The 25,380-nt window shown below is 38.8% G+C and overlaps 1 protein-coding gene across 1 annotated transcript in view; it reads right to left on the reverse strand.

Annotated features, from left to right (window-relative positions):
* Positions 1 to 3,698: 3,698 nt before the first annotated feature.
* Positions 3,699 to 25,380, reverse strand: part of LOC117381329 (unconventional myosin-XVIIIa-like) — a 46,474-nt gene continuing 24,792 nt past the window's right edge. The window contains exons 28-48 of the mRNA XM_055226409.1: positions 25,152 to 25,295; positions 24,960 to 25,049; positions 24,320 to 24,439; positions 24,132 to 24,243; positions 22,913 to 23,040; positions 22,280 to 22,434; positions 20,880 to 21,003; positions 20,553 to 20,753; positions 19,945 to 20,055; positions 19,409 to 19,513; positions 19,079 to 19,225; positions 18,257 to 18,370; positions 17,426 to 17,542; positions 16,796 to 16,879; positions 14,928 to 15,065; positions 14,295 to 14,480; positions 14,085 to 14,224; positions 13,584 to 13,628; positions 9,381 to 9,503; positions 7,559 to 8,908; positions 3,699 to 5,491 (exon numbers count right to left, since the gene is read on the reverse strand). Of these exons, the coding sequence (XP_055082384.1) occupies positions 7,573 to 8,908; positions 9,381 to 9,503; positions 13,584 to 13,628; positions 14,085 to 14,224; positions 14,295 to 14,480; positions 14,928 to 15,065; positions 16,796 to 16,879; positions 17,426 to 17,542; positions 18,257 to 18,370; positions 19,079 to 19,225; positions 19,409 to 19,513; positions 19,945 to 20,055; positions 20,553 to 20,753; positions 20,880 to 21,003; positions 22,280 to 22,434; positions 22,913 to 23,040; positions 24,132 to 24,243; positions 24,320 to 24,439; positions 24,960 to 25,049; positions 25,152 to 25,295 (3,720 nt within the window). The 3' untranslated portion in view covers positions 3,699 to 5,491; positions 7,559 to 7,572. The remainder of the gene's footprint in view (positions 5,492 to 7,558; positions 8,909 to 9,380; positions 9,504 to 13,583; positions 13,629 to 14,084; positions 14,225 to 14,294; positions 14,481 to 14,927; positions 15,066 to 16,795; positions 16,880 to 17,425; positions 17,543 to 18,256; positions 18,371 to 19,078; positions 19,226 to 19,408; positions 19,514 to 19,944; positions 20,056 to 20,552; positions 20,754 to 20,879; positions 21,004 to 22,279; positions 22,435 to 22,912; positions 23,041 to 24,131; positions 24,244 to 24,319; positions 24,440 to 24,959; positions 25,050 to 25,151; positions 25,296 to 25,380) is intronic.

Raw genomic sequence — 25,380 nt, forward strand, 5'->3', positions numbered from 1 at the left:
TTCTCAAGATGGTATGGCTGCCATTGGGAATTGTTTTTTGGCCGATAAGACACAAGTAAACATAAAATGGGGACACAAGTTGTTTAAAAGTTAGACAACAAACAATATGTATAATCATATGAAACTACTGCTACTAATAAGAACTTGCCAACAAATACGGTCAGGAATTTCTTGTGTGAAGCCACACATTCTATGATTATGAAAAGCTGATAGTGTTGGATTGACAGATAAAAAGAAAATACTTCAGACTCATACGTTGAATATACTATATGTAAAAATGTGATGTGGGTTAATACTGTGTTTGTGGTTGCTCTGGCTGTAAAGTGGACCTGGACAGCTTCCAGGGAACAACATGACACATGGTTATGAGTAGTGTTTGGAGATTCAAGGATCATTAGAAGTGCACTCCTAACAGGTGCACGTGGACACTGGGAGCCACGTAGATTAATGTATGTGTCAAAGTCGCTCAAAGTGAACACCAAAAAGAGTTTTCTCTCTAAACTCTCACTGACTTGATCTACAACTATTGCTACTATGCTACTATATTGCTCCTAACATGCCCTACTCAAGTGTGTCACTACAGCTCTCCCACACAAACACAGTATCCCATCTGTTTCAGCTACACAAGCTATTAGTCCACATGGATGTACACTGCAGTTTCAGAATACATTTACATTTTAATATAGAAGACTTGACTGGGTATCAATATGGGACTACAGAATAATTACCCTTAGATAGAAGATGGAAATAACAGAAAAGGAAAAGTCAGACCAAATATTCACAGCAAATTCTGAAAGACTCATTTTGGTCGACTTTATGAACCCTGGAATTGGAATTGTGCCTATTTAACTAACACACTCAATGGCAAGGTCAAATAAGAAAAATAACATCTTGCGGCATAACTGTATTTTTGCAGTTCTCTAAATGGAATGTTTTCGAATACTGTGGACCAGTGGAAGTTACTTCCAGCAACTTCATTTCCCAGCCTCTACAGCCACACACATGAGGCAGGGAGAGCGACAGGGACAAGCACTTTCCTTTGGCAGGGACACTGAGCACCGCACAGCTCCCAGCGCAGCAGGAGCCACCTGCAAACTGCTGAGCAAAGATACAGGCACAAATATTACATTCAGAATGTTCATGAACACTTTGCTTCTGTAAGAATTTCTATTCATTTATTTCAAGATTTGTTTTGTGCCAGGACATTTAAAAGGTTGGACTTGGTAAGAAGTAGTTACTGAATTATGAATAAATACAATTACAATAAATAACAACATTTAGTTAAAAACATCCAGTTTCTGAGAAACTGTACAATTGACAATATGTGACTAATATATCACAACCTTAACTTACTCTACAGTATGAGAAATGTACAGATAAAAGGAGCCAAATTGTTTATTGTTTATTATTTGTTTCTGTAATTTTTAAATATTATTACCCAAGACAATTCAGCACATAGGCTGTGTGTCAGTACAAGATATTTAAGATTATCCTGTAAACAGGATTAAATCAAACAGGTGTGCTGAAAATGATCTCCTTCATTTACTCCTAAAAAGAGAGAAAATGTTTTTTATTGGTCCCAAGGCCCGGTGAAGACCTATGCAAAATGTAAACAATGTTTGAGGCTACCTCTGAGCCTCGTTACAAGGGCCCACTACTGTGCAGTGTTCATTAGAGTGGAAATCATATGTGCAAACAAAGAAAGCGCCCAAGCAGCACACTCGCCTGTGTCTTTTCATCTCCGAATTGCAAATGAGCGCAGCAGCCTCCTCACCTGGTCCCTACAGGCTCAGTCCCACAGTCTCCAATCAGAGGCATTATTGACAGCAGACGTCGAGCTGCAGACGGAGACGCTAATAGAGGAGGATGAAGACTGATCAACACATTCAAACTATTTCATTGGGGTTGTTCAGAAAAGGGCAAAATTGGAGGGTCATTGGAGTAGATTTTGAGAAGTTATTGCTGCTGGTTTAAAAGCCACAACTTCAAAAGATCAATTGTCCAGTGACTCATTCTTAAAAGTGTGAAACAATAACTCTGAAACAGATTTGCAAAGGGCATTTCACTTAAAACTCCAGGAAATTCATCCAAAAGCAAGATGCATTTGTGAGCCTGCAGAAGTGGAAAGTAACTCATTACAAATACTGTTACAAATGTTTTAACAGTACTTTTACTTGTAACTGAGCACATTTCAACCATGACTAGTACTCTTTCCACCAGTGGCATTTTTCATCTTATTTTTCACTAGTTTGTATTATGAGAGTTCAAATTCCACATTGAATTCTTATTATATTTTATAGCCTCCATTGAACAGACTTTGAACCTTTCCTAACCAAGAAGACACAAACAGTCGGAGAAAAGGCAGCATTCAGATGCTACCACCACAATATGATGAATGAGATGAATTAAAATGTGTGTCCTTGCTTCTTTTAACCATTAAGACTTAAATCAATTGCACATAACTTGTTTAGAAAGTAAGTCTCTGCCCTATGATATTTCTTAGCAGGGTTACTCATACCGCAGCAGTAACCGTCTTTGGCCTTACCATTCAGTTAAAATAAGCGTGAGGGTGGCACCGTAAACATCGACTTGCTTGGCTTTGTTGAGCTAATGACTTCTTGCTCCAGTGGTTTGTGAAACAGTGTTCAAGCCAAAATAAGTAAAATCGGGCCCCAAATTTAATCTGTCACTCAAAAAGAAAGCCTTTAAGCGGAAACATGCAGACGCCCAGGGGATGAAGTGAAATTACAGCCAAATCTCAACGGCACTGGCCTATAGTTTGTGTAAAGAATGGGGATTTCAGATTGCTGGATAATATTGTGAAAAAGAGAACCCTCACAATGTCATCCAAGGTGGCAATAGGAACTATTAGTATGTTTGGATCCGTAAGCCTCGCCATTGTAGAAGAAAAGGGTTATTTTATCTTTGAGATTTTGCCGCGAGCTGGTTTTGAATGGTGCAGCTCATATTAACAAGCTGAGGTAGAGTGAGAATCGTTGCAGTCTGCCTCCACAACTGCTCCGAATTAATCAGTGTATATGAATTGTTTGCTTCCTCCATGGACTCCTGGGAAAGCTGGATGGGCGTGATGAGATGCTACAGGGAGACGAGCTAAAATTAATCGGGAAACTCAGATGGGTTTATGCCAAATCTGTATGGTGTGTCTTATCATGCGGAATAATAAGACATAGATTCAAAGTATTGTAAATGTGTAGCATGTATATAATTGGTAACTCCTATGATGGCAGCCCATAAGTCGAGAAATTCATTAATGAAAACTTTAAGCTTTAACGTTGTTCCATCAGCATGAACTTACTCCAAGTTGTATTTGTTTCAATTGATTTAGTAAACCTGTACTATCCTGCATGATTGCTTAAAAAAATGCCAGTTTCCCACGTTTTTAAACAATAAAAACATAAATAACATCTGCTGCTCATATGGTGAAATACAACTATTAAAAGAAATACCCCCATTAAAAGGCAGTTTTGAAAAGGTATTCGGTAAACTATGATTAATTAAGCCATCATAGATCTACATGTTAAATAATGATCTATATATGTAACTGTTTAATAAATTAAATACCCCAAAAACATCATAATGTCTTCTTTAAATGGAAGTGTTTCTTTGATTATTTATGACGTCCTAGTTGCATAAGTTCTATTCAAATTACAGAGCCAAAACAATCCAAAAACAAAGCACTTGTAAACCAAAGTCTGTATTTATTCACTCTCAAGGTCATGGTAACAGATGATTTAAATGAACAACAATTTAAGATGTCACTTTGTATGAAAAAATCAATAAATACTTGTTCTATTTTTACCTACTTAACCCCTCTCTATTAAGAGGCTCTCACATCAAAGTTTTCAGCATTTTCACATGAATATTCTGAGGCTAAAACAGACAAAGAAAGCAGACATGAAATGCAGATTACCTTCTACTGGGAAGATATGCAAATAGGAAGTCAGACATTTGAGGCTTTAGTGGGTTTATGCACAAATATAGGGCGCGGCCTCCATTAATATCTACCTGTGTGTATTTAAATAGAGTTTATAATTCATAAGGTCACGTTATCTAGATCGTCATTATTATTCCATAAGGCCAAATGCTGCATGCTTCGTTGTACAATTCTGTTTGCAGCTCTGAAATCAGATACAGGATGTGAATTGGAGGAGAAAATTACATTGGTACAAAGGTGTTTTTAAAAGTGGTTCTGCTCTGTAATGGTAACTCACTCAAACTTGTATTTATTCATATGTTTATTTATTTACAAAACTAGTCTCACCTTTTACTTTGAGCAGTTTTACTCTACAACTTTTTAATCATACATTATAGAAGCCGTTGCAGGTGTTACAGTGAGTCTATAGATTATTATTTGTTGAGCTCTTTATACATTTGTAAAGTAAGTTAGTTTGTAAATATATTCAGTTTGGCACCACAAATTGGAAGGACCAAGTTTTATTGCTCAAATCAATTTGGCCTTATTTCAAGGTTCACAACAAGCCTCAAAAAATATAGATTTTTTGTGCCTATTTAACTAAAGGTGAAGGCAAGTCAAAAACTTATTAAAAACATAAAGTTGCTGGAAAGTCACTCCATAAAGTTTTTTTTGCATCAATGATATCAAAAATGCTGCAATAACACATTATATATTTAACTGTTTCAGTGGTTCTCAACTTGTCTGATATGTTTTTATTTTCTATTTTAGCAGGACTGCAGTAATTAAAAAAAGGGCTTAGGGAAATAATGTATCCCTCTGCTTCACCAAATTCATTTCTACAATAATATTAAAAACAAAGTTGTGAACCAGTAAAACCTTACCTAGAAATACATTTTCAAATCTTACTTTAAAATACTCTAATATTAAATGCATACTCAAAATACTTACAACATAGATAATTTCTTTAAAATAAATTCATATTAGCCATCAACATCCAGTGCCAATTGCTTTCAATGATAAATATCTCACATGTCATACATACGGCTTAGATCTTGACCCGTGAACAATCAGTACATGTAACTGCTGCCCATTAGAGGATGGTCATTAATAGCAAATGGGTTAATTCCTCCACATTAAGTACAGGGAGATAAGAGCGCTCCTAATAGTTGGTTGGCCCTTCTTGGTTAAGGCTTATCTAAATCCTCTTGGCGAAGCTATCTCAACATTCTGACAGTACAGTTCAGGCGAGAGCTTAAAAGTTGCCTTTAAATCTGCTTTTTTAGCATAAAGTAGTGACAGGAAGTTGCTTTGATAGCTCTCATGTTGCAGTGTATGTTTGACAATAGCAAATGATGGTGTAAAAATGGCCTTGTCTCTAGAGGCGCTGAAAAGTTTGTAGAGTACAATTATGTGTTTTGTGTCTGGAAGCATTATGTGACCTCAGTTTGGTCTATGGTGTTGCTGTGCCTCGGGGACTGCCTGCTGGAGTCTTTGTCCACCTCGTCTTCCTCATCAGATCTGCCCAAAACCGGGTTGCTCTGGCACACGGGAGGGCTGTGGGGAACAAAAAAACACAACACCATAAGATCGTTATCGGCTAGAAAACAGAATAGGAAGAAAAAGAAGAAAAAGTTGCTATTAAAATATGGTACAGCAAAACCACAAGCAATTTAAGCTACTCCCTCAGCAGTAAACAACAGGTCTCCATGGAGATAGAAATCTGTATCAAGCATTTGAATAGTGCATACAGACTGGGACAAAAACTAACACAAATACTGACTTCACAAAAGGTAGCAAAATGAGTCACCTCTATTTGTTAGTTAGGATCAGGGATTATTGCCATGCTGTTGAAACTATTAGTAACTATGACATACAGTAAATCTTTCTAACCAAAAGTACTATTTCTGTCAAATAATAAAACCTAAACAGAAATGAATGAAAGGAAAAAAGTGGAGACTAGATCCGAGTTCTACTTTTCAAACCCACAGCCCCAAACAAACTCAAAATTCCAAGAAAAATATCTGTGTAATCCCTCAGTCGTCCAGGTATGATCAATAGCAAAAGAAAAAATCAACTCTGTCAACTGGACAAAAGTTTTAGAGTGAGCACGTTTCACAGCTCATTGAAATACAATACACCCAAACAAATAGATGTGTTAGTTGCGCTGTAGTTAGCTCCTCCCTTCAGACAGACATAAGGCAGTGTCCAGCAGCAATCTGACCAGAACCCACTTGGATGAGTGGCAAAATGTCTTCACTTTTGTCCAGTTGAATTTAATTTTTCTGTCCAAGGTCTGTACATCTCCCATGAAGCAATGCAATACAATTTATCAAAGTTAAAATGTACTTTTTGGTTGACTAAAACTATTGTGACTTTGATTTAGTGTCTGTTTAGTTTTTCTATTAGACAATAAAAAGTCTAAATATTATTTCTATAAAAACATTATGGAACGTGGAAAGCCAATTCCATGTAAGCCTGAAGCAGACAACACACAGCTCAGCGACAGAAGTCTCACTGTGGCTGCTATGCATAACTTATGTATTCAGAGGTGTCACATATGGGGAAGTGTCTGGTGTCAAACTTCACCCATTCATTGCCAAAATATTGTGTTGGTGTGAAATGCTGAAAACTTACGAGAGAATAGTAAAATGTGTCAAATATATTAGATAATAAATAATACATTCTTTTGTCTATGATTAAGTGTTAAAAGACTTGTTAAAATCTTTAACTGTGTACTAGAAATCAATTCAAAACATCTCTCATGATGAAAGTACTTTTATAAAACTGCATTACAGAATAACCTTAGCCTAAATGAGCTTGTATAATAATCCAATCTAACACTTCTGTGTTATTTATGCAGAGGCTAATACTCCACTGGAGAGAGTGTTCAAGGGCAACTGTCCTCCCAAAATAATGACTCACTTTGGCATGCGTGTTTCAGACTAACAGAGGACAGGCAGATGCTGTGACTGTCAATACATTTCTTTTAAACAGATAGGCCTTTGCAACCCACCCCAAAGCTAAATTTAGTTTTAGTTTTTGCTAATTATGGTGCGCATTATCCACTAAAATAACAGTCATGTTGAACATCTTTAAACTCTTTTCACTGAACAAGATGTCTCATTTTCAACATCTGTTAGCGCTACAACACTAGACACTGTTTTATACCAAGACTCTGTACTTAGGAGGCTATAAAAACATCATTAGGAGTAGCACTGGCACTCCAAGAGACACAATTTATCTTTACAAAATAGAAAGTACTTTGCTTCCTCTTCTACATAGAATATACTTCCTGAGAGGCTTATGGTGGCAGAAAGAGGCACAAGTTATAGTGTGCATCTGAAGTGACTGTGCTTTTGAAAAAGAAACTATCTAGAGACAATATGTTGGATAAAGAAATATTTTTGGGTTAAGGTTAGGGTTTATAAACTGTATTAGAATGATTTTGGATATCTTTATACAGGTCAGATGGTTAAACTATGTCTGCTGCAAAATCCAGTCACACATACTTTTTTATTAGTGTTAATGCAAACCACACCAATCAAGAACAAAGCAAATGTAGTGGCATGCATCAGCCAAAACGAGTGGACTTCTTGTTTATATATGCACACCAGGCGTCACCTGCTTGTGTGGGCTCAGTCACTGTCTGGCTTGTAGAGGTACTTCATCACCAAACTGTCCATTTTCTTCTGCTTCTTCTTGCTATCCTTTTTACTTGGCCCTACTGACTCCCTCTCATCATCAGATCCTTTAGTTGGCCCTCTCTTCACACTGTTGGAGCTGCGGTACGAGACGGTGGACCCTGAAGACGACTCTGATGAAGACTCAGATGATGAAGATTCAGATTCGCTGACTTTTTTCTTTCCTCTTTTCTTTGATTTTTTGCTTTTCTTCCCCCTAGAGCTCTTTCTACTGTGTCTCTCATCTGAAGAAGAATCATCAGATAGAGAGACTTTGGATTTTTTGTCTCTGCGACTTCTGGAGCTGCTGGTGCTCAGAGTGCTTGATGGACGATTTCTGTAATCCAAAGTCGAACTAGAAGTACCTAATCCTTCATCATCTTTCTTTCGATTGATTTCCCTTTTCTTATCATCGTCTTCCTCTTCACTAGATTCATCAAGTTTGCTGCGTTTGAACTTAATTGGCTTGAAACTTAGCACTTCATTGATTGCAGCCTCTAGATCAGGGTCTAAATAGTTTCGGTGAGAGACAGTCTTGATGTCAGACAATTCTGGTAGAGCGCTATCAGTTGTGGAAGATTGACCTGGGTTGGAGAAACTTCGACTGAGAGAGCGTGGGCTGTAAGCTGATGTGCCTCCCTCTGTGAATGCAACACTGCGACTATCATCGTCGTCGTCAACATGGAGGCCAAACTCACTAAGACCACAGCTGCGCGCTAGAGACAGACGAGAGCTGCTACGTCTTTCGTCTTTCCAGGAGGAGCTGCGGTGGATTGAGCGAGGACTTGTTCGGCTAACGCTGCTGATGGTGGACTTGTTGTCATCATCGTCCATGTCTAGCATTCCCCTTCTGGTGGAAAGCCTGACGGACGAGACCACTGATTCCTTGTCGAACTCAGGGCTACTTTTGGAAGTCCAACGGGAATCGAAGCTCTTCCTGGCCCGATTGGTGGCTTCAGAATAAGCCATGGAGATGACAGAACCTTTGTCATCCAGGTCGTCTGAAGCCTGGCTCTTTTTCCAGTCGTCTTGGAGGTCTCCGGGTTTGGACTTGGATTTGCGGATAGAGGCGTGGTCTGGCGTGTCCATTTGTTCTTTAAGAGTGCTGAAGAGTGAGCTCTCATCACCAGTGCCCCCTATGGAGTCCTTGAGGTTGGAGCGTTTCCTGTAGCTTAGTGAACTCATGACTGACACTGATCGGACAGGTTCAACTTCTTTTCCATCTTTGCCTCCATCAGTAGTTTTATCTTTACCTTCTTTTACATCAACAACATCTGCATTTGCTGCATATCTAGAGAAAAATAACACTAGCAATCAACCACAGGAAAGAAGGACATGGCATATAGAGCGAGAGTGATTTTGGCACTAGGCTTCGATGTTAGACCGCCAATTTGTCATTTTCATTTTGCCCTTGGGACCAGGGTAGATTCATCCCTGCTGATTGCTGTTATGTACAGTACACAGTAAGTGAGGTAATCAGCCAGGGATGAAGGCAATATTACTGAGGCTAGACACCATTTAGCAGGCGTGCCAACTCGCCATGGGCCACTTCAATAAATTTGACAGCAGCCGCTTCCCTTTCTGCCTCCCGTCATTAGACAGATTATTGGAAGAGAGCAATGACACCTAATCATAGGAAATACCCGTCCGTCTGCAGCAAAGTGCCCTGAGTAATCCTGGAAATCCTGCAGGTTTTATCGCAGTGTTAGTGACGAGATGTGCTGTGGTGATGTGTCATGATGCATAAGGATGATTGGACTGACCTAGTGCTCTTCAGACTGGCTTCTTCTGACTGAGGTTTTGCGGTGCCTTTGTTCTTCGAAAGCCAAGACTTAACTCCATCTACACGATCCTCCACCTCCGAATCTGTCTCCGTCTCATCTCCACTGTGGAACAAAAAACATTATTATTTTAAGTACTAAATGCAGTGATGTGTCTAACATTCCACTTTCAAGGTTTGTTGATACATAAAATTAATGGAATGTTAATTTTAATCTCAAGGTGCAGAGGTTAGAATTCTAACAGATTAAATGCAATTAGTTTGATAGCCAGTGGTGTAAAAATAGCCCCGAATGATAAACAGATGTGAAAGAGTCAGGGAAAGTCGTGATCTGGACAGAATATAGATGATGCACTGGGAGGCATAATTAACTTGTTTTGCTGCTTTTGGGCTGGGAGCATCTGCGTGGCATGTCACCTACTCTTAGTGATCGTTATTGGAGTGGAGCCATGAGACAGCCTTGTGGCCTTACTCCTGACATAACAATCAATACATGCAGACCCCTGGATCCCAGTGAAAAAGCACAGGAGATCCCACTTGGATAAGGTCAATCCTCTTTCATTTGTCTCCGATCAGCGGTGAATGTTTTTGAATTATGCATCCCATTGTGAGGGAAGGTTAATGTGACAGGAAATGGCATGGATGAGTGAAATCACATCAGTGTTGCTTTAATGGTTGCAATGTGTGGGATATATTGATGTAAAATTCAACCTCTCAACACACCCTTCTCCAAACATAGAATTGGCGCTCGCATATTCTTGATGTGTGAAAATCAATTCCACATTACAGTTTAAAAGCAGCTCAAGGATGCTGTGAAGGCCACATTTGACTTTCATTTTTATTGGTGATTTGAGTTTGTTTAAAAGAGAAAACTTTGTGTATATTTTAAAGGCACAGGACTGGATGAATGTTTTCCTAAATGAAGATTACATTTGGTGATAAATGACAGTCCTGTGAGTATGCTTGACCTGTCATGTTAGAATTACAGTTATTTATGTTCCTACCTGACGCAGCTTTCAAACTGTCATGTTTCATCAATCTAAAATCCACACCTTGTTTACTCTTGTTGAATTAAAGATTTTGCTGTGCCAAGTGCATAGTGACAGCTGACTGTCATTACGAGAGGCACAACAAATAACATATATTTTGCCTGAAATAAGCTTATGTTACCATGCGTAAAGTCTTTACACCAAAATAGTAAATATACCTGGACCTGCCAGTGGAGTTGGAGTGTTGAGTCCAGTCATTTGTCCACATAGTGCAGACATGTGTCTCTGTTCCCATTGAACTGCACACTATTTGCTGTGTCACTGTGCATTGTGTTTCACATTCACTCTGGTTTTCTAAAGAACAAAGTGTCCTCTTTGTGGCTGCTCCTTTCTGGTGGGTTGCTTAAAAGCATTTTCATAAAAGATGGCACTGCTGGTACTCTGTTAGCAGAGGTTCTATTGTTACTTAGTGTTGCTACTCATCATAGAAAGGTAGCCAGTGTTAAGGAGACAATCTCATCTTCAACCAGGTATTTTGCATAAATATGAAAACTGTGTCAAGAAAGTACTAGAACTGGTATTTAGCTAGTTCAGGCCTAAATTCACTGACCTACAATGATCAGATATAATGCAGCATATGTCAGACTTACACCACCACACAAAATATCCCTCCATGAAACAAATAGCTTCATTATCAGTATTAACTTGATTATACTGCCTACACAGTAATCCCCCCTATTTTAGCATGATTTATTGCACAAACAACTAGTGAAACCCCCCACAGCTAAATGATCCCCTTTATCCCCCACTCACTAGAACACACATAAACAAAATAAAAGGTGGCTTGCAATTGAGTGTTTTGCAAATGGTGTCACAAGCGATTTGTCCTTGGTCTCACGCAGTAGCTAACCAGTCCTGAGGCTCGTAGATACAACCGAAGCCCCAAGAATTTAGAAGTGAACATTAATCGCTTCTGACAATTGGGCAGCAGTGGTTGTAAATCTCTGTCACAAATGCTTACACTCAGTGATACTACACTTACTATACTATATTTGAAAAGTATAGGTGTCAGGTTTGAGTCTTTCGATTGGGGTAATTATGTAATGGCACAAATGATGGATGGATATAGATGTGCTGTTCTACACAGGTTGTACGTCTAACAGGCTCAAAGTAATCACCAGTATCACCAGAGATAGAACAGATTATGTTTACCAAAACTATTACGACTTCACCTATATTAAAAAGCCACATTTCACACAACGTATCATCTAAGATATTTCTGAGAGACTTTCCGAGTAGGATAATATCTAAATGCGGACTATATCGGGCCAAAAACGTGCATACATTTTGCATACCATCAGGGGCAGCTTCTCTAACTGTGGTATTTTTCATTTAAATTATGGCAATGTAATTATTTCTGTAGATGACATAAATTAGTTTTAGCTTGGAGTTAACAAATAGCAACTATGGGCGAGTTATTTACACGGCTGTGCACTGCAGTCTCTGAGCCGCCATTACATGTAGACGATCCGAGGACGCGAGAGTACATCATCTATTTGCACATTTTACTTGAAAATTACAAGAAAAACAATTTGGTTCTATCTTTCTGCTAATTCAATCACACTGAAGGACAAAAAAAAAACTTCTTAATAAACATAAGCATTTTTTCCAACTAAGGGGCACAAAGACAAACTAAATTCAGTGGCACTCTTGATTTGTTTGAACAGAAAAGGGCGATAAAAGAAATAACAAGCCCAATGCTGATTTCTCAAAAAAAGCAATCAGAGGTTAAGCCTGCAGATTGTAACGGTTGTGTCAGCATTAAACTAAGGGCTACACTTCTATATACTAGGATAAAGGTTCAAATGATTTGACAAGCTACAAATTGTTTCCTACAAAATACCTGGAAATCGATTTTAGTCAAACACAGAGCTTTTGAAAACACAATTAGAATTCAGATTGATGACTAAGCATTACTGAGCTACCCAAGGTGATCATTTGTAACAATATGAATATAAAGTGCTTCACTATTCACAGAAAAGGAGATTAGGAAAAGACATGCATGGAATTACACTTGTTTATCTAATGTGCAGGCATGCATGGGACCATTTCTTGTACGCTGGACTTGGATATAGTAACAATGATATAAATACTCAGCATAGTAGTTCAGGGGTAAATTCTGGATGAATTTTCAAAACATGTATCAGAAATGTAAAACAAGCTCCAAACAAGACAGCTGTTTTATGGATAAACGAATAATGCACTATGCAAAATGGCTGGACAAGCTAAATCAATCTATATCTTTAAATTCAAATGCCAGTTAAAACAAGATCCACATTTTGGGAATCAAAAAAATTGTAAAGCATTTTTTCCCCAAATGAACTGGCATTAACTTGCTCTGAGTGATTTGGAATGGTAGCAGGAGAAAATTACTGAGGGAATGAATGGATTCAGCAGCAGCCATGATTTCAAACAAATGCAGAAGATGAAGGTCTCTGAAGAGGGCTCAAATTTAGCAAAATGATGATGGCGGCTGATGTTCATGGAGACAATGATGCAGTATCACAGCAGGTCAATTACTATTTGCTGCAGTTCAGGCATATTCTCAACTGCTCTGGCTAAACAAAGTAGGAGTGAGGTTGAAGGGTTTGGTTTGGCTTAAGTTAAAGCAGCACGGTGTAACATTTCATTCTCCATGGATATAGCTCAATGTTATGCTATTCCTCGCTCAAGGCAAAGTAAAGAATGTTCAAGGCAAAGTAAGAATCTCTCCATGGAGACAAGCAGATTGTGTGCCCTAAGGATGTGTTATAAGATCGAAGCCCTAACCTAGTAAATTTACAAGTCAGGTCTATGAAAAGATAAGCCCCAAGTTTTTTTTGTGTTTTTTTACTTCATTACAGGTAATAATGAAGTAAATGCTTTTATTTAAATCTAAATTATTACTATATTGTTTGATATTTTATAAGCTGCGACCAAGCAGACTGTGAGCAGACACCTGAAACAACTGAAAGCATGAAATAAAATCAAAATGAAACAGCAGGGGCATCCTTCTTTTCAGAGACACACAGTACTTGCATGGGGCACTGTTCTTTAAAAATATGCCTTATCCACACAGCAAATATAAAGTAATACTGCATTATTCCCTCATGCTGTTAAAATGGGTGAGAGGCAAAACATGCATTTTTCATTCTCACGTTTTGTTCTTTCGTTTCTGGTATTTTGTCACCATATCTTGCAAACTGCCAGGGAGAAAAAAAGAAAAAGTGAGATGCATAAACAATTCGGAGTGGTACCCAGTAAGATAATACAACATAACGCAATGGCTGACATAGTGAATTAGATGAATCTCTTTCAAACAGTGCTAGTATATATATATTTGATCTCTTGAAGAGGCCTGTACAATTGTTTACCTGGGTGACTTCACAGCATGCATAACTCTCAACCTCTGTGCAAACATGGGAAACCAGTAGAGACAAAATAAAGGAATCAAATTAAACGCATTGGTGGGAGTACAAAAGAGGTTAGCGAGGATTTGATGTGGCAACGTGGGAGATACGAAAAAGGACTAGGTCGTGACTGACAGCCTTTTGAAAATGAAAACTTGCTGTTCTACACTAAGCAGATTATTGCACTTCGTTTCTGCATAGCTGGAACTTTCAAGTATAAAACTCTACAAGACTGAAAATGCATTTTACCTGTTTATAAGATCATCGTTGTCATCGCTTTCCATCTCGTCTTCGATGGCTGCTTGCAGGTCACCTATCCTTTTGAAGGCCAGTTTCAGATCCATTTGGAGGCTCTGGTTGGCTGCTTCTAAACTCTCTATGTCCATTTCCTGGTGAAAAGATTACATTTTAGTGAGTGCTATCTACTTGAAGTTATCTATGGTGCACACAGGGCTGTACCAGTTCATGCTTTTTGCGGCTGGCCTCTGCCTCCTTCTTGGACAGCTCGGTCATCTCCTCCTTCATGTCCCTTATCTGTCTCAGGACTCTCTTATTCTGCTCTTTTTCACGGTTCTCTGCTGCGATGCGCTGGTTTCTCTCCTCAGTCATCTTCTCCAGATTTTCTTTTAGACGGGTCACTAAACTCTGAAGCAAGATTGTAAAGTTTGCAAGTCGAACAGAGAAAAAGAGAATGTAATCTCTGCTGCTTCAATACAGATGTGATGTTTAATGCACTCTCAACATGAATAAATCTGGTGAAATTATGAATTCCTTCCTCCACTCATTGGGATCCACTCATTTTCTTCTGAACCCTAATAATATGAAACTGGGTTGGACTGTATCTGGAGTTACTAATAAAATAACTGTTATTAAATATACAGAGGTTCTATAGTCTGAAGCAGTGTGTGAATGTCATGAATATTATTTTATGTGGTATTTACTCTACACATGTTCACTTGTATAGTCATGATCACCTCCTCACCTTTAAGCCAACACACACCCCGTGCTGACAGGAACAGAGCTCATCTTTGTCACCACCAGTAGAACACCAGGCCCATAAACAGGTAAACAGGATAAAAAGAGTAATCTTACCTCCAAGCGTTTAATCTGGGTCCTCTCATACTCCACTTTGGTCTCCAGCTCTCGGATCTTAGCCTCCTGCCGACTGACCAGAGACTTCTCCACCATCGACTGCTCCTGAAACTCCAGCTGACTCTGCAGGGAATGGAGCTGTGGAGGACACATACAGAATCATTCAAGAAAAACTTACACAGAATCAGTCTCTAAGCATTTTCAACACGGCATTTTACGTATGATGCTTTTGTAATCTCTAAATCTGGTCTCTCAGAAAGGTGTCGATGTTCATATTTCATTCAGCTTCAAGAATGAATTTATTTCAGTTGTAGTACAATCTAAAATGTATTATCTGTTTTGTCCCTGAATGTTTTAAGTTATTACAAAATGTTTAAAGTTATTATGAAACTTACACTATTAATCTCTAAGTACTTTGAACACTACACTACTTTGATGCTTTTGAACTCTATCTTAACCTCTAGCTCTGGCTCCCGTCTTATTGAAAGGCTAGAAAAGGACATTATGGGTCATATAGGGAATAACATGGGCTTTGAGTAAAAGAAGACATTATGAAAAAGAAACATTTCCTCTGACTGATAAAAGGCACGCTGAAATCAAACTGGCCCCAAAGACAGTGTAGTAGCTAATGAACGACTTCACATCTAAGATGAAGAGGATTTAGAGTCTTTGATACTAGGAAGGATACAGGACCGGACGCCTCCCAGGATGAGATAACCACTTGAAGGTCAGATGCTTTAGATGGCAATCACTGATGTCTGTGACAGCTCTGAACAATGTATAGGACTATACTGTTACATGTGAGAAAAAGAGACTAATGGAAGAAAGACAAGCTGCACCAAAAGGGTAACAATCTGTATTATTTGATGTTCAAATTATAGAGATTAATACATTTAAAATATGTTTTCATAAGCATAAAATAACATTTTTTGTGCAGGTTTGTAGAGGTCTAACAGTAGAGGGGTAACTACAGCTACAACAAGATTGTTCCATAAAAAGACAGTATTTTGTTCTTTGCAGAAGATTTTCTATTATTTTAATAATTGCAGCCTTTGTAATTTGATCATTTTGCCACCTCAAATTGCAATTCAGATTTAATTTCAATATATAGCACTAAAAAGAAAATTGCATTTTTTATAATAAATGTGGATGATCAACACCACTGCTATTTACTGCGAAACTAAATCCTCATCTTAGGTAATAATGACTGTGCAGACAGAATACATAACCAAAAAGAAAAACATGATTTTATCCACACATGAAGAGTTGGAGGTCATCTTCAGTGAAAAACAACATAAAAGCTGCTTATGAGCGTAATGTTGAATCAGGTGCATTAACCTTTTAACCACACCAATCTGCATTGATGCCCAACCTCACCCATTTAATTAATGAGCCACAGTGTACAAACAAAACAGAGCCTCTGAAAGTACCTTTTATGTTAGCTGGGAGCGCTGAAGCATTTGATGGGCGTTAATTGTGAAAGTATTGTATAAAATATTTACAGACAATTTTGCCCCAACTAGTCATAATAAACTAATAAATATTCCGTGTTAGGAATATGGTAATCCATGTGACATGTTTGGAAATGCCAATGAACACTTTAAAAGAATCAAATTGAATTGTTGGATATATCTGACGATCCAGCTTTTAAAATATGCCAAAAAACACCTGACTATGCAACTACTGTGCCTTACTATTTATATGCAAATTGCAGTAGACTTTAGAGACGCAAACTACCATAGTAACGCAGTTTTTTGTCACAGTCAGAAGGCCTGTGTGGAAGGCAGCGGGCTAATCAGAAAGCTGTGTTGAGGCAGCGGGCCTGTTCCTGGCAGCTGCCCGCAGAGCTTTTCAATGCCTCCTTGTACCTTTTCTTGGATCTCCTGCTTCTCCTTTGTGGCCTCTTCCAGCTGGGACTGCAGGTCGCTGATCTGGTTCAAGTCCCTGGCAGACTACAACAGTTCATGGTCATATTTCAATAAAAGTATTGTCAAGACTGAAATAATGTTAGTATTACTGTGTGTTCTGTCATGATACTGCAGTGTATGGTAACAGATATGTAAAATGAAGTACATTTTTCAGCTTGTGTGCACTATGCAACTTCTGATGAACCTGATGGACCCTGCCACCTGTTTGTATCTATAGAGATGGTATTGCTTTGCTTTAATGTTCCACAGTATAGCATTAACCTTATATATCATGCTTGTGTTCAATTACAAGTTTTTTATTGCAATATGTAAATAGAGTCATTTCTCTGTAGATCTGATCTGTAACTTGCTCTAGTGGTGTCACCTGCTTTTTATTAAGTTATGTTATTTCTGTTTGTTCGGATTTATTTTGGTTCTGCTACAATTTTAACTGCCTCGTTGCTGAAACTTTTATTATTTACTTTAACTACATCAGCTTCAAGTAAGTAATTCTGATGTAGACTTCTTCACTGCTAAAACTCTTAAACTGGTATGCACATCATTCCCACTATTATTCTTTCAGATTGTTACCTGGGCGACTGCAGCCTTGTGCTTCTTCATCAGTTCATTTAGGTCCTCTTGGTCTTCCTCCATTCGGGACTGAAGATCGTTCTTTTCTCTCTGCAGACGGCTGACCTGTTCCTCCAACTGCGCAAAGTGAAAGGGAAACAGAATTTGTCGAGAATGACAAGATTTATTCATGAGCTGTTGAATATGATAAATGGTTATTAGCTAGCCAAGCCGGGCAGTCCTGGAATCTCATCTAATGGCAATAGAACATAATGTGGATGGCGGTCTGGCTAGAGGATGAGACCAATTGGAGGTAATCAATTGGCTCATTTAGGTGGGGAAATGTGTAGCCAGTCCAGCGCAGCATACTGGTGATGTCCTATTCACAGTTCATCCTCAGTGTTCAGGGGCGAGACGCCGGCCATCAGTATACTTTCTATAATATAAATCATTTACCAGACATTCCCAGGCTATAAATGCTCAAATTAACAAGCGCAGCATCGGCACGCAGCCCTATGTGTGTCCTCCCCAGAGACCAAAACAACCTCAGTCTGTGAAAGTGAAGTGTAGGCAGAGCTCTCATGAGGCAGCCATTAACGAACAGATGAAGAAAGGCAGTGGACTTATTTATCTATCAGACAGAAGCCAAAGGGCAGTGATTAGATTCAGATCCACCATGCCTTGATGTTGTATGCATCAAGAGATTGTATCTACAAACTTTTCTGTTGATTACACGCATTTGTTGTTTATTTTGTCCTGGATTTGATCACTAAAATGTTGTACTGTGATTGTGAAATGTTAGGTGGAAACATGTGTAAATAAATTTGCACATACAGATTGATTCAATCTTACCGAAATCTTATTTTTTGCAATGTCCTCTATCTGGATGTGCAGGTCTTCCATTTCCAGCTCCATACATTTTCGGGCCTTTACAGCTGCTGCACAGGTGAACTCTGACTCCTCCAACTTCAAGGATAACAAAGAGGAATACATTTATGGAATAGATCTAGAAATGTTGTATGTTATATATATATATATATATATATATATATATATATATATATATATATATATATATATATATATATACACACACATATATACATACATACATATATACATACATACACACACACATCTCGATGCAGGTAATGAAACACTCCCTATATTCAGTAGCATTTAGATGTAATATATTTATTTTCACTAGGTAAAAAATAAAGCATATAATACAATACACAATACAACATAATGGTAATGGTTACCAAAATCCTTAAGGGGCTTAAAATATGGTCACCCCCATCTAAAAACCATGTATTACGCTCTAATCAACTATACAATATATTTATACATGAGAAGATGAGGTACATCAACCAATACACACAGAGACACACATCAATCTTAAAAGAGAAAGCTATATGAAAAAGTAATTATTAAGAAGCAGATATTTTAAAGAGCCTTTAAACGCTTTCTTTATGAATTCTGAGAAAAAAATAAGATACATTTTTAGTCTAATCACAAATGTTATAGCAAGCATGTTTTAAAGCTAAACCTGTAATTTCACAAATACAAATAGTTACTCTAAGTACTTATGTGACACCCTTGATTTTTGAGCTTTAAAGCTAAACCTGTAATTTCACTAATACAAATACTTAACTAAATGCTTATGTGACATACTTGATTTTTAAGCTGTGCGATCTCCCTCTTGCTTGGAGCATTACTCTTCAGGTGGTCTAACATAATCTGTGCATCAGCCAGCAGTACCTTGGTCCTCTTCAGGTCTTTCCTCAGCCTCTTCTCAGTCTCCACGTCCCTCTGGCTCACCTAGATGACACAACGCCAACCTCTAGTCACAATACTCTATATTTTCATCATACTTACAAATCCTCAGCTCCTCTTGAGACTCAGTAACGGTTTCTTTCCAATCAAATACAAGTGCTGCTCTCAATCACATGCACTTCAGTGACAGAGGCCAGAGGAGAAGAGATAGAAGAATACTGTGGGTACCTGGTCCTGGGCATTCAACAGCTTGGACTCCAGATCTCGTTTTTCACGTAGGACTTTTTGCTTGTCTTCATACTCCTCCTCCAGCTGCACTTCCATCTGCTTCAGCTTCAGGGCACATCAACAAGCACATGAGAACTAAACCCTACTGTCAGAGAACCAATTACTGGGTCTGCACTACAAACAACAATAAAGGACAGCACGTTTTGAATTTTAATGGGACATAGGCTTTTATGAGCTTTTAACCATGTTATAATGGTGTTCCTGAGTCATTAGCTTCCTCAGAGCTCTGTACCAATTTATTCATGCATGTTTGAATAATTCTGTATTTTCCTGCATTCAAGGCTTGAGAGCTCAAAAATGTCTATTTTCACCTACCCACTATTTCCACACAGCTATGTAGTCACAAAGTCAAAAATGTCACAAAGGATTTGGACCGGAACAGAATATAAAATAACGATCTACACATGTAAATACTAAATACCTGAAAAGAGCACAATATTTCTGATATGTCATATAATAGAGAAGTGTAAAATAACCTTCTTACTACAGGAACGTCTGATCTCGTCTACTTCTTCATCTTTGCTGTCAATATCTTTGGAGTGGGTCTGCCGCTGCCTTTCCATCTCCATCTCCAGGCGCAGTTTAGCCTGTGAATGACAATGCACAATATCACATTTTGTGACAATAAAATAGAAGCTGTAGGCAAGCTTTGTATAACTTTAAAGGGGACATATTATGCAAAATATAATTTTATGAGCTTTTAACCATGTTACCTCATCATTAGCTTATTCAGAGTTGCACTTTGATTGATTCATGCACTTTGGTCTGTATTTGGCTATAGGCTTTTAACTCCAGCTACTGCTCTGTAATTACAAATTATTATTCAAAAAATTCAGTCTCCAGGTCATATATGCATGAAGACATTCTTCACAATAAAAACAAGTAAAAGAAAATCTATATCTTATTACGATGAAAAGGGTCAGTGGTCAATATTAAGTATAACAATGAACAGAACTCAAAATTATGATCTATGTATATTATAGGATAAAAATAACAAAATCTTCTTTAAAATAACAATGTTGACAAAAAGAATAAAAAAAAACAACAGTATACAGTGAAAATACATCATCATTTTGTCACACACCTGCTCCAGCATTTGTATAGTCCCGGCCTGTTCGTCAAGCTCCTCCTCCTGGTCTTTCACCTTGGCCTCCAGGTCGCGGAGCTGCTTCTTGACTTTGGCCAGCGAGGCTTCATCCTTGGACTCCTGGGAGGAAATTTCTTGTAGCTCGGCCTCCAGCTGCTGCACTTTCACATTAGCTGCACACAGCTCTGCGTCCTTGTCCTGCAGATGGAAGATGTACAATAAAGCACATGTCGAATACAGCCCAGTTATGTCAGAAAGAGCACAGAGTGAGTCCCAGGAGAGGGAGCCAGGGTACATCTGGTTATGTATGCGGGAGTAGCTTACCTGCAGCTGCTGACGGAGGTTAAACATCTCAGCAGTCAGGATGTCTTTCTCACGGGCCAGTTTCTCCCTCTGGCTGCGCTCTCTCTGTGCCTCGGCCTGAGTCTGGCTCTGCTCCAGGTCAAATCTGGAAACAACACATACAACAGGTGAACACGGACAGATAAGGCAGTTACCTGAAGTGACACAAAAATGGGGTTTTGGAAAGGATGATAACTGACAGTTTCATGTCTGACAGTTTCTCAAAAAAAAAAAAAAAAACTAGGATTTAAAACATACTATTCTTTTCTTAAACGATATGGACAGCTTCTGGTGGTACTTGGGGTCCACTGCAGTTCTACAATATATTGAAAATTTAGAAAGAAATGCATACATATTTTCATCCTCTTTTTTGTTGATTCTCTATTGTAGTCATGATTTTTGTCTGATTTTACACAAGTCTTAATACTGAACAAATATAATTCTGTTTTTGTTCTTGTTTAAATCTGGTGGTGCAATGAAACCCAAATATTTTCATAGGTCTTACATGGTGTGAAATGTTTAAGAACAGCTGAACGGTGGCAATAGGGACTGGTCACAGGGTATATCTCACTTTGAGTCTTTTCACAACTCTTCACTCCATCTCTCACTTAAGCAGTTAAAAACTTAACAAACTGAGATTCATATAGAAATAGAATAAATTATATCCATGTTATCAACAATACTGGAAGAGGCAGTAGTGCTAGTTTTCCCAGCGCTAACACATACACAATATCAGTGGAATATAATGTAGTTAATGAGAACTAAAGTCATTAGCAAATGCTTACACAGAAGGATAAAGTACAATTCTATAAAGAGAGATTATTACATGGTTGACTTTGGACTTAGTAGAATCCACAGCTAGATTGCTTGCCTCAGGGCTTATCCCCTTTCATTAGCCATCAATTTACAATTGGACTGTAATAATGTGCAGAATGTTGTCTTCAATTGTCTGGGGCAGAAACACTTATGGTTGGTGAACTTAACGGCTAAGTGTTTCATGCTGTCAGCTCGTTGTAACTCCCTGTTTTTCTCTCTGGAGTGCAGCTGAAAATAATTTCACCCACAGAGCGTCTTCAATTAGCCACAGGGGAGAGATCACATTCTGCCACGGCAATAGCTTCTCAAGTGCTTAAAGTCTGAGTCATTTTCGCAGCTAATGCAATTCCACAGATTACAGAACATCTCAGTCACTATTCAAATTAAAGAAAACTTTAGTGTTCTGCTGGGTGGCCCTGAGTGTCTGCACTTAGCCATCCAAGGAGAATAGAGCCATCCTTTCTGTTTAATGTGTTTGTGAGACAGGGACAAGGGCCGGGAGCAGACTGATGGACAGCTCCACCAGACAGGTACAAAAATAGACAGACATCTATATTCAAACTGACTTGCGCTGTTTCTTCTCCAGATCGTGGTTGCGGCTCTGCAGGCCCTCCAGGTGGAGCTTGGTGTCCTGCAGCTCAGCCGTCAGTTTCTGGCATTTCTTTTTCAGCTGCTGCACAGAGCGCTGCACATCCTCATGGTCTGTCTGCAAATCAGCCACCTGCGACAGACAGGCAAAACATTTAAACAGTATGTCTTTTCAAATACAATGTTTATGGATATCGTGAAATGTGCTATTGGGAAAAAATCTGTTAAACTTGCTCTATCTATCTTTTCTTATGGGGATTCGCCACCTGCCTGTCTCCATTGCTTTGACTGAATGTTCCACAGTGTGTCACTAAATGTATCCACCATTCATTTATTCATTTATTCAATCACAGTTGTTTCAGGGCTTAAAAAATATTTTGCATTCTTACTCTGACTGGGTTCAACTGTCCACAGATCTGACATGTAACTTGGCGTCGTGGGCTCACTTGCTCACATGGAGTTTAATTCTACACTGTGCAACATTACAGGCAACACAAAAATCTTCTTTATGAAACAGGTGGTGGCGCTTCCACCAGAAACTTTACATGCTGCATCTTTAAATACATATTCATTAAAATATAATATAGTAAGTATTATTGTTATAGTCTTGCCTTTCTCTCCAGTTGCCTTTTGCTCTGCTGCTCTGTCTCCAGCTTGTCCTCAAACTCTTGTTGGAGTTTCTTTTTGGTGAACTCCATTTCACGAATGGCTCGGTTGTATTTGATCCGCCACTCTCCTCCTGTTGGGATCACATAGATTTAAGAAAACGCCTGCGTGTGACATTTGGGAGTCTCCTGCTTTTTAATGCGAGGCTGGCTGGGAGCTCAGAGACAGAGACTGAAAGCACAGAAATGATGGATTATGTGGCAAACTATACTTTCTGTGATAAAAATCAAAGATAAGAATCATACAATCTTTCAGGAAATAAAACTTCTTTCATCATATCGTGACCTCCGAAGGCCAAATGAATTCAACAAGGAAGTACAAAGCAGTGTCTAGCGTCTAAACTCTAATCTTGGATAAACCTGCACGTTGGATTCAAAGCACACCACAATAGTAGTTAGAGAAGGACATGTCTAAGTGGCACTTTCACAGTTCTTAGCCGACCCTAATTCTGCAGCTGTCAGAGGCTATCAGGGGTGTAGCAGCGCATTCGGGTTCAGGTTCATTTTCAAAGCCTTATCATTTTAGAGGCTGTCCATTTCTCCTTCACATACTAACACCAGCTTCTCCATCAGAGGCGCTCATTAGCATATATATAGCATAATGACAACTTGCAGGGCCACCGGCTCTGATCCCAACGATTATTTTCTCATTCATCTAAGAATTCTGATACGCTCTGTAATGGCTTGTCTGCAGAGGTGGGGTGAAGGAGGTGGAAGAAAAGACACAGCACGAGCTTACTTTCGCAGCAGGTAGAGACCATTTGGCAACATGCGCACCTGGTATGCCTTGGAGTGAATTTCTTAATCCCTCTCTCCGTGAACCTCATGCTAAAAATGCACTAAATACCATTATGCGCAACATGACTGGGTCTAACTGCCACATCCCCCTGCTGGAACAGTCAAACAAAGACGCTTGTTCCTGCAGCTGCAATTAGAATAACATTAGTAGGAGATTTTTCAAACTGTGTGCATAATAATCACATAAAGAGGCCAGAAAATGTTGCCCCTGACCTGAGCTGACATGCCCACAAGGCAGACAGTCAAGCTCCGGCCGGAGTCATGGAGCACATTTAATTAGGGATTTAAAAATAGTACTTTCTGAATACTTACAGCTAAAACTGCAGCACAAATGGAGAAATATAATGTTGAAATATGTCTTACTAACCAGAATCATCATCGTCAACCTCTCCATTTAAATCTGAAGTTTTCATGAGCCGAGCCTCCATCACCTCCATCTCCTGGGCTTCCATTTGCTTCTTCATGCCTTCAAACTTTCCCTGCATCATATAATATAAAGCTTGTATTTACATGCTTGTTTACTTTCTGCGTTAATACATTTTTGACGTAACTTACCTGTAGATCCTTGAGGTCCTTCTCCAGCCGAAGCCTCTCTGACGTCTCAGCCTCCAGCATCTGAGAAGCAGACTCACTCGTGCTCCTCTCATCGGCCAGTTCTGCTACCAGGTCAGCAATCTGAACAAACCCCATTTCATAATTAAAGATGTGCCAAAATATAAAAATATTATAATCATATCTGCAGTATTGCTATATCGTCATGATAGTTTTTTGGTCCATTTTACAAAACTCTGTCACTGTTTTGAATTTTAAGCATATTTCAATTTCATTTTTATATTGTAATGTTATTGTGAGCCATGTCCTGTATGAAATTCTGAAGGACCCTGTGATTTCCAGTCCTATTCATAATGGAACACTTTTTTTTTTTTGAGTTGAGAGAAGTTTCCTTGTCTGCTTTTGAGTCATTTAAATTACATGCATGGGTTGATTTGTTTATTTCAATTTTACGGTTGTTGGAATTTGCGATATATTATTATTTTTTTAAATCCATTTGTGCAGTAAAAAATGTGTTAACACAGTATTTGAGCAGTATACTAGCAAGTTCAAACTCCATTGTAGTGCCCCTGTTATAAGTCCACCAGCACTCCCATACTCAGTGGTCCCAGCATGCACAGCTCCCACAGCCAAAGGGACTTACTCTGCTCTCCAATCGATCTGTGTTCAGCCTCAACTCGTTCCTCTCTTTCTCCACTCTCTCCAACTTTGCTTTCATCTGCTGAATTTCCTCCTACAACAACACACACATAGTCACATATCGCTGCAGCTATGTGTCCTCTACTGCAGTGTGATTAATGCAGTAGCTATAATATGATAATCACAGTCTCCTCACATCTTTGCCTTTCATCTGCTCCTCAGTCAGCTGGACCTGAATCAGAGGCTGCACTGTGGTAAAGAGCTTCCACCAGGGCCAGTCTTTCACCCCATGGTTTTTCTTGATGTTCTTCTGGATGCAGCGGATCGCCATGTCTTGTATCTATAAAAACATAAATGCCAACTCTGTTAATAGTACACACAGTAATGTAAATCTTTACGACGCCAGTGACTTTAGAGGGATCACG

The sequence above is a fragment of the Periophthalmus magnuspinnatus genome, chromosome 14, assembly GCF_009829125.3.
Source record: "Periophthalmus magnuspinnatus isolate fPerMag1 chromosome 14, fPerMag1.2.pri, whole genome shotgun sequence".
NCBI lineage: Eukaryota > Metazoa > Chordata > Actinopteri > Gobiiformes > Gobiidae > Periophthalmus > Periophthalmus magnuspinnatus.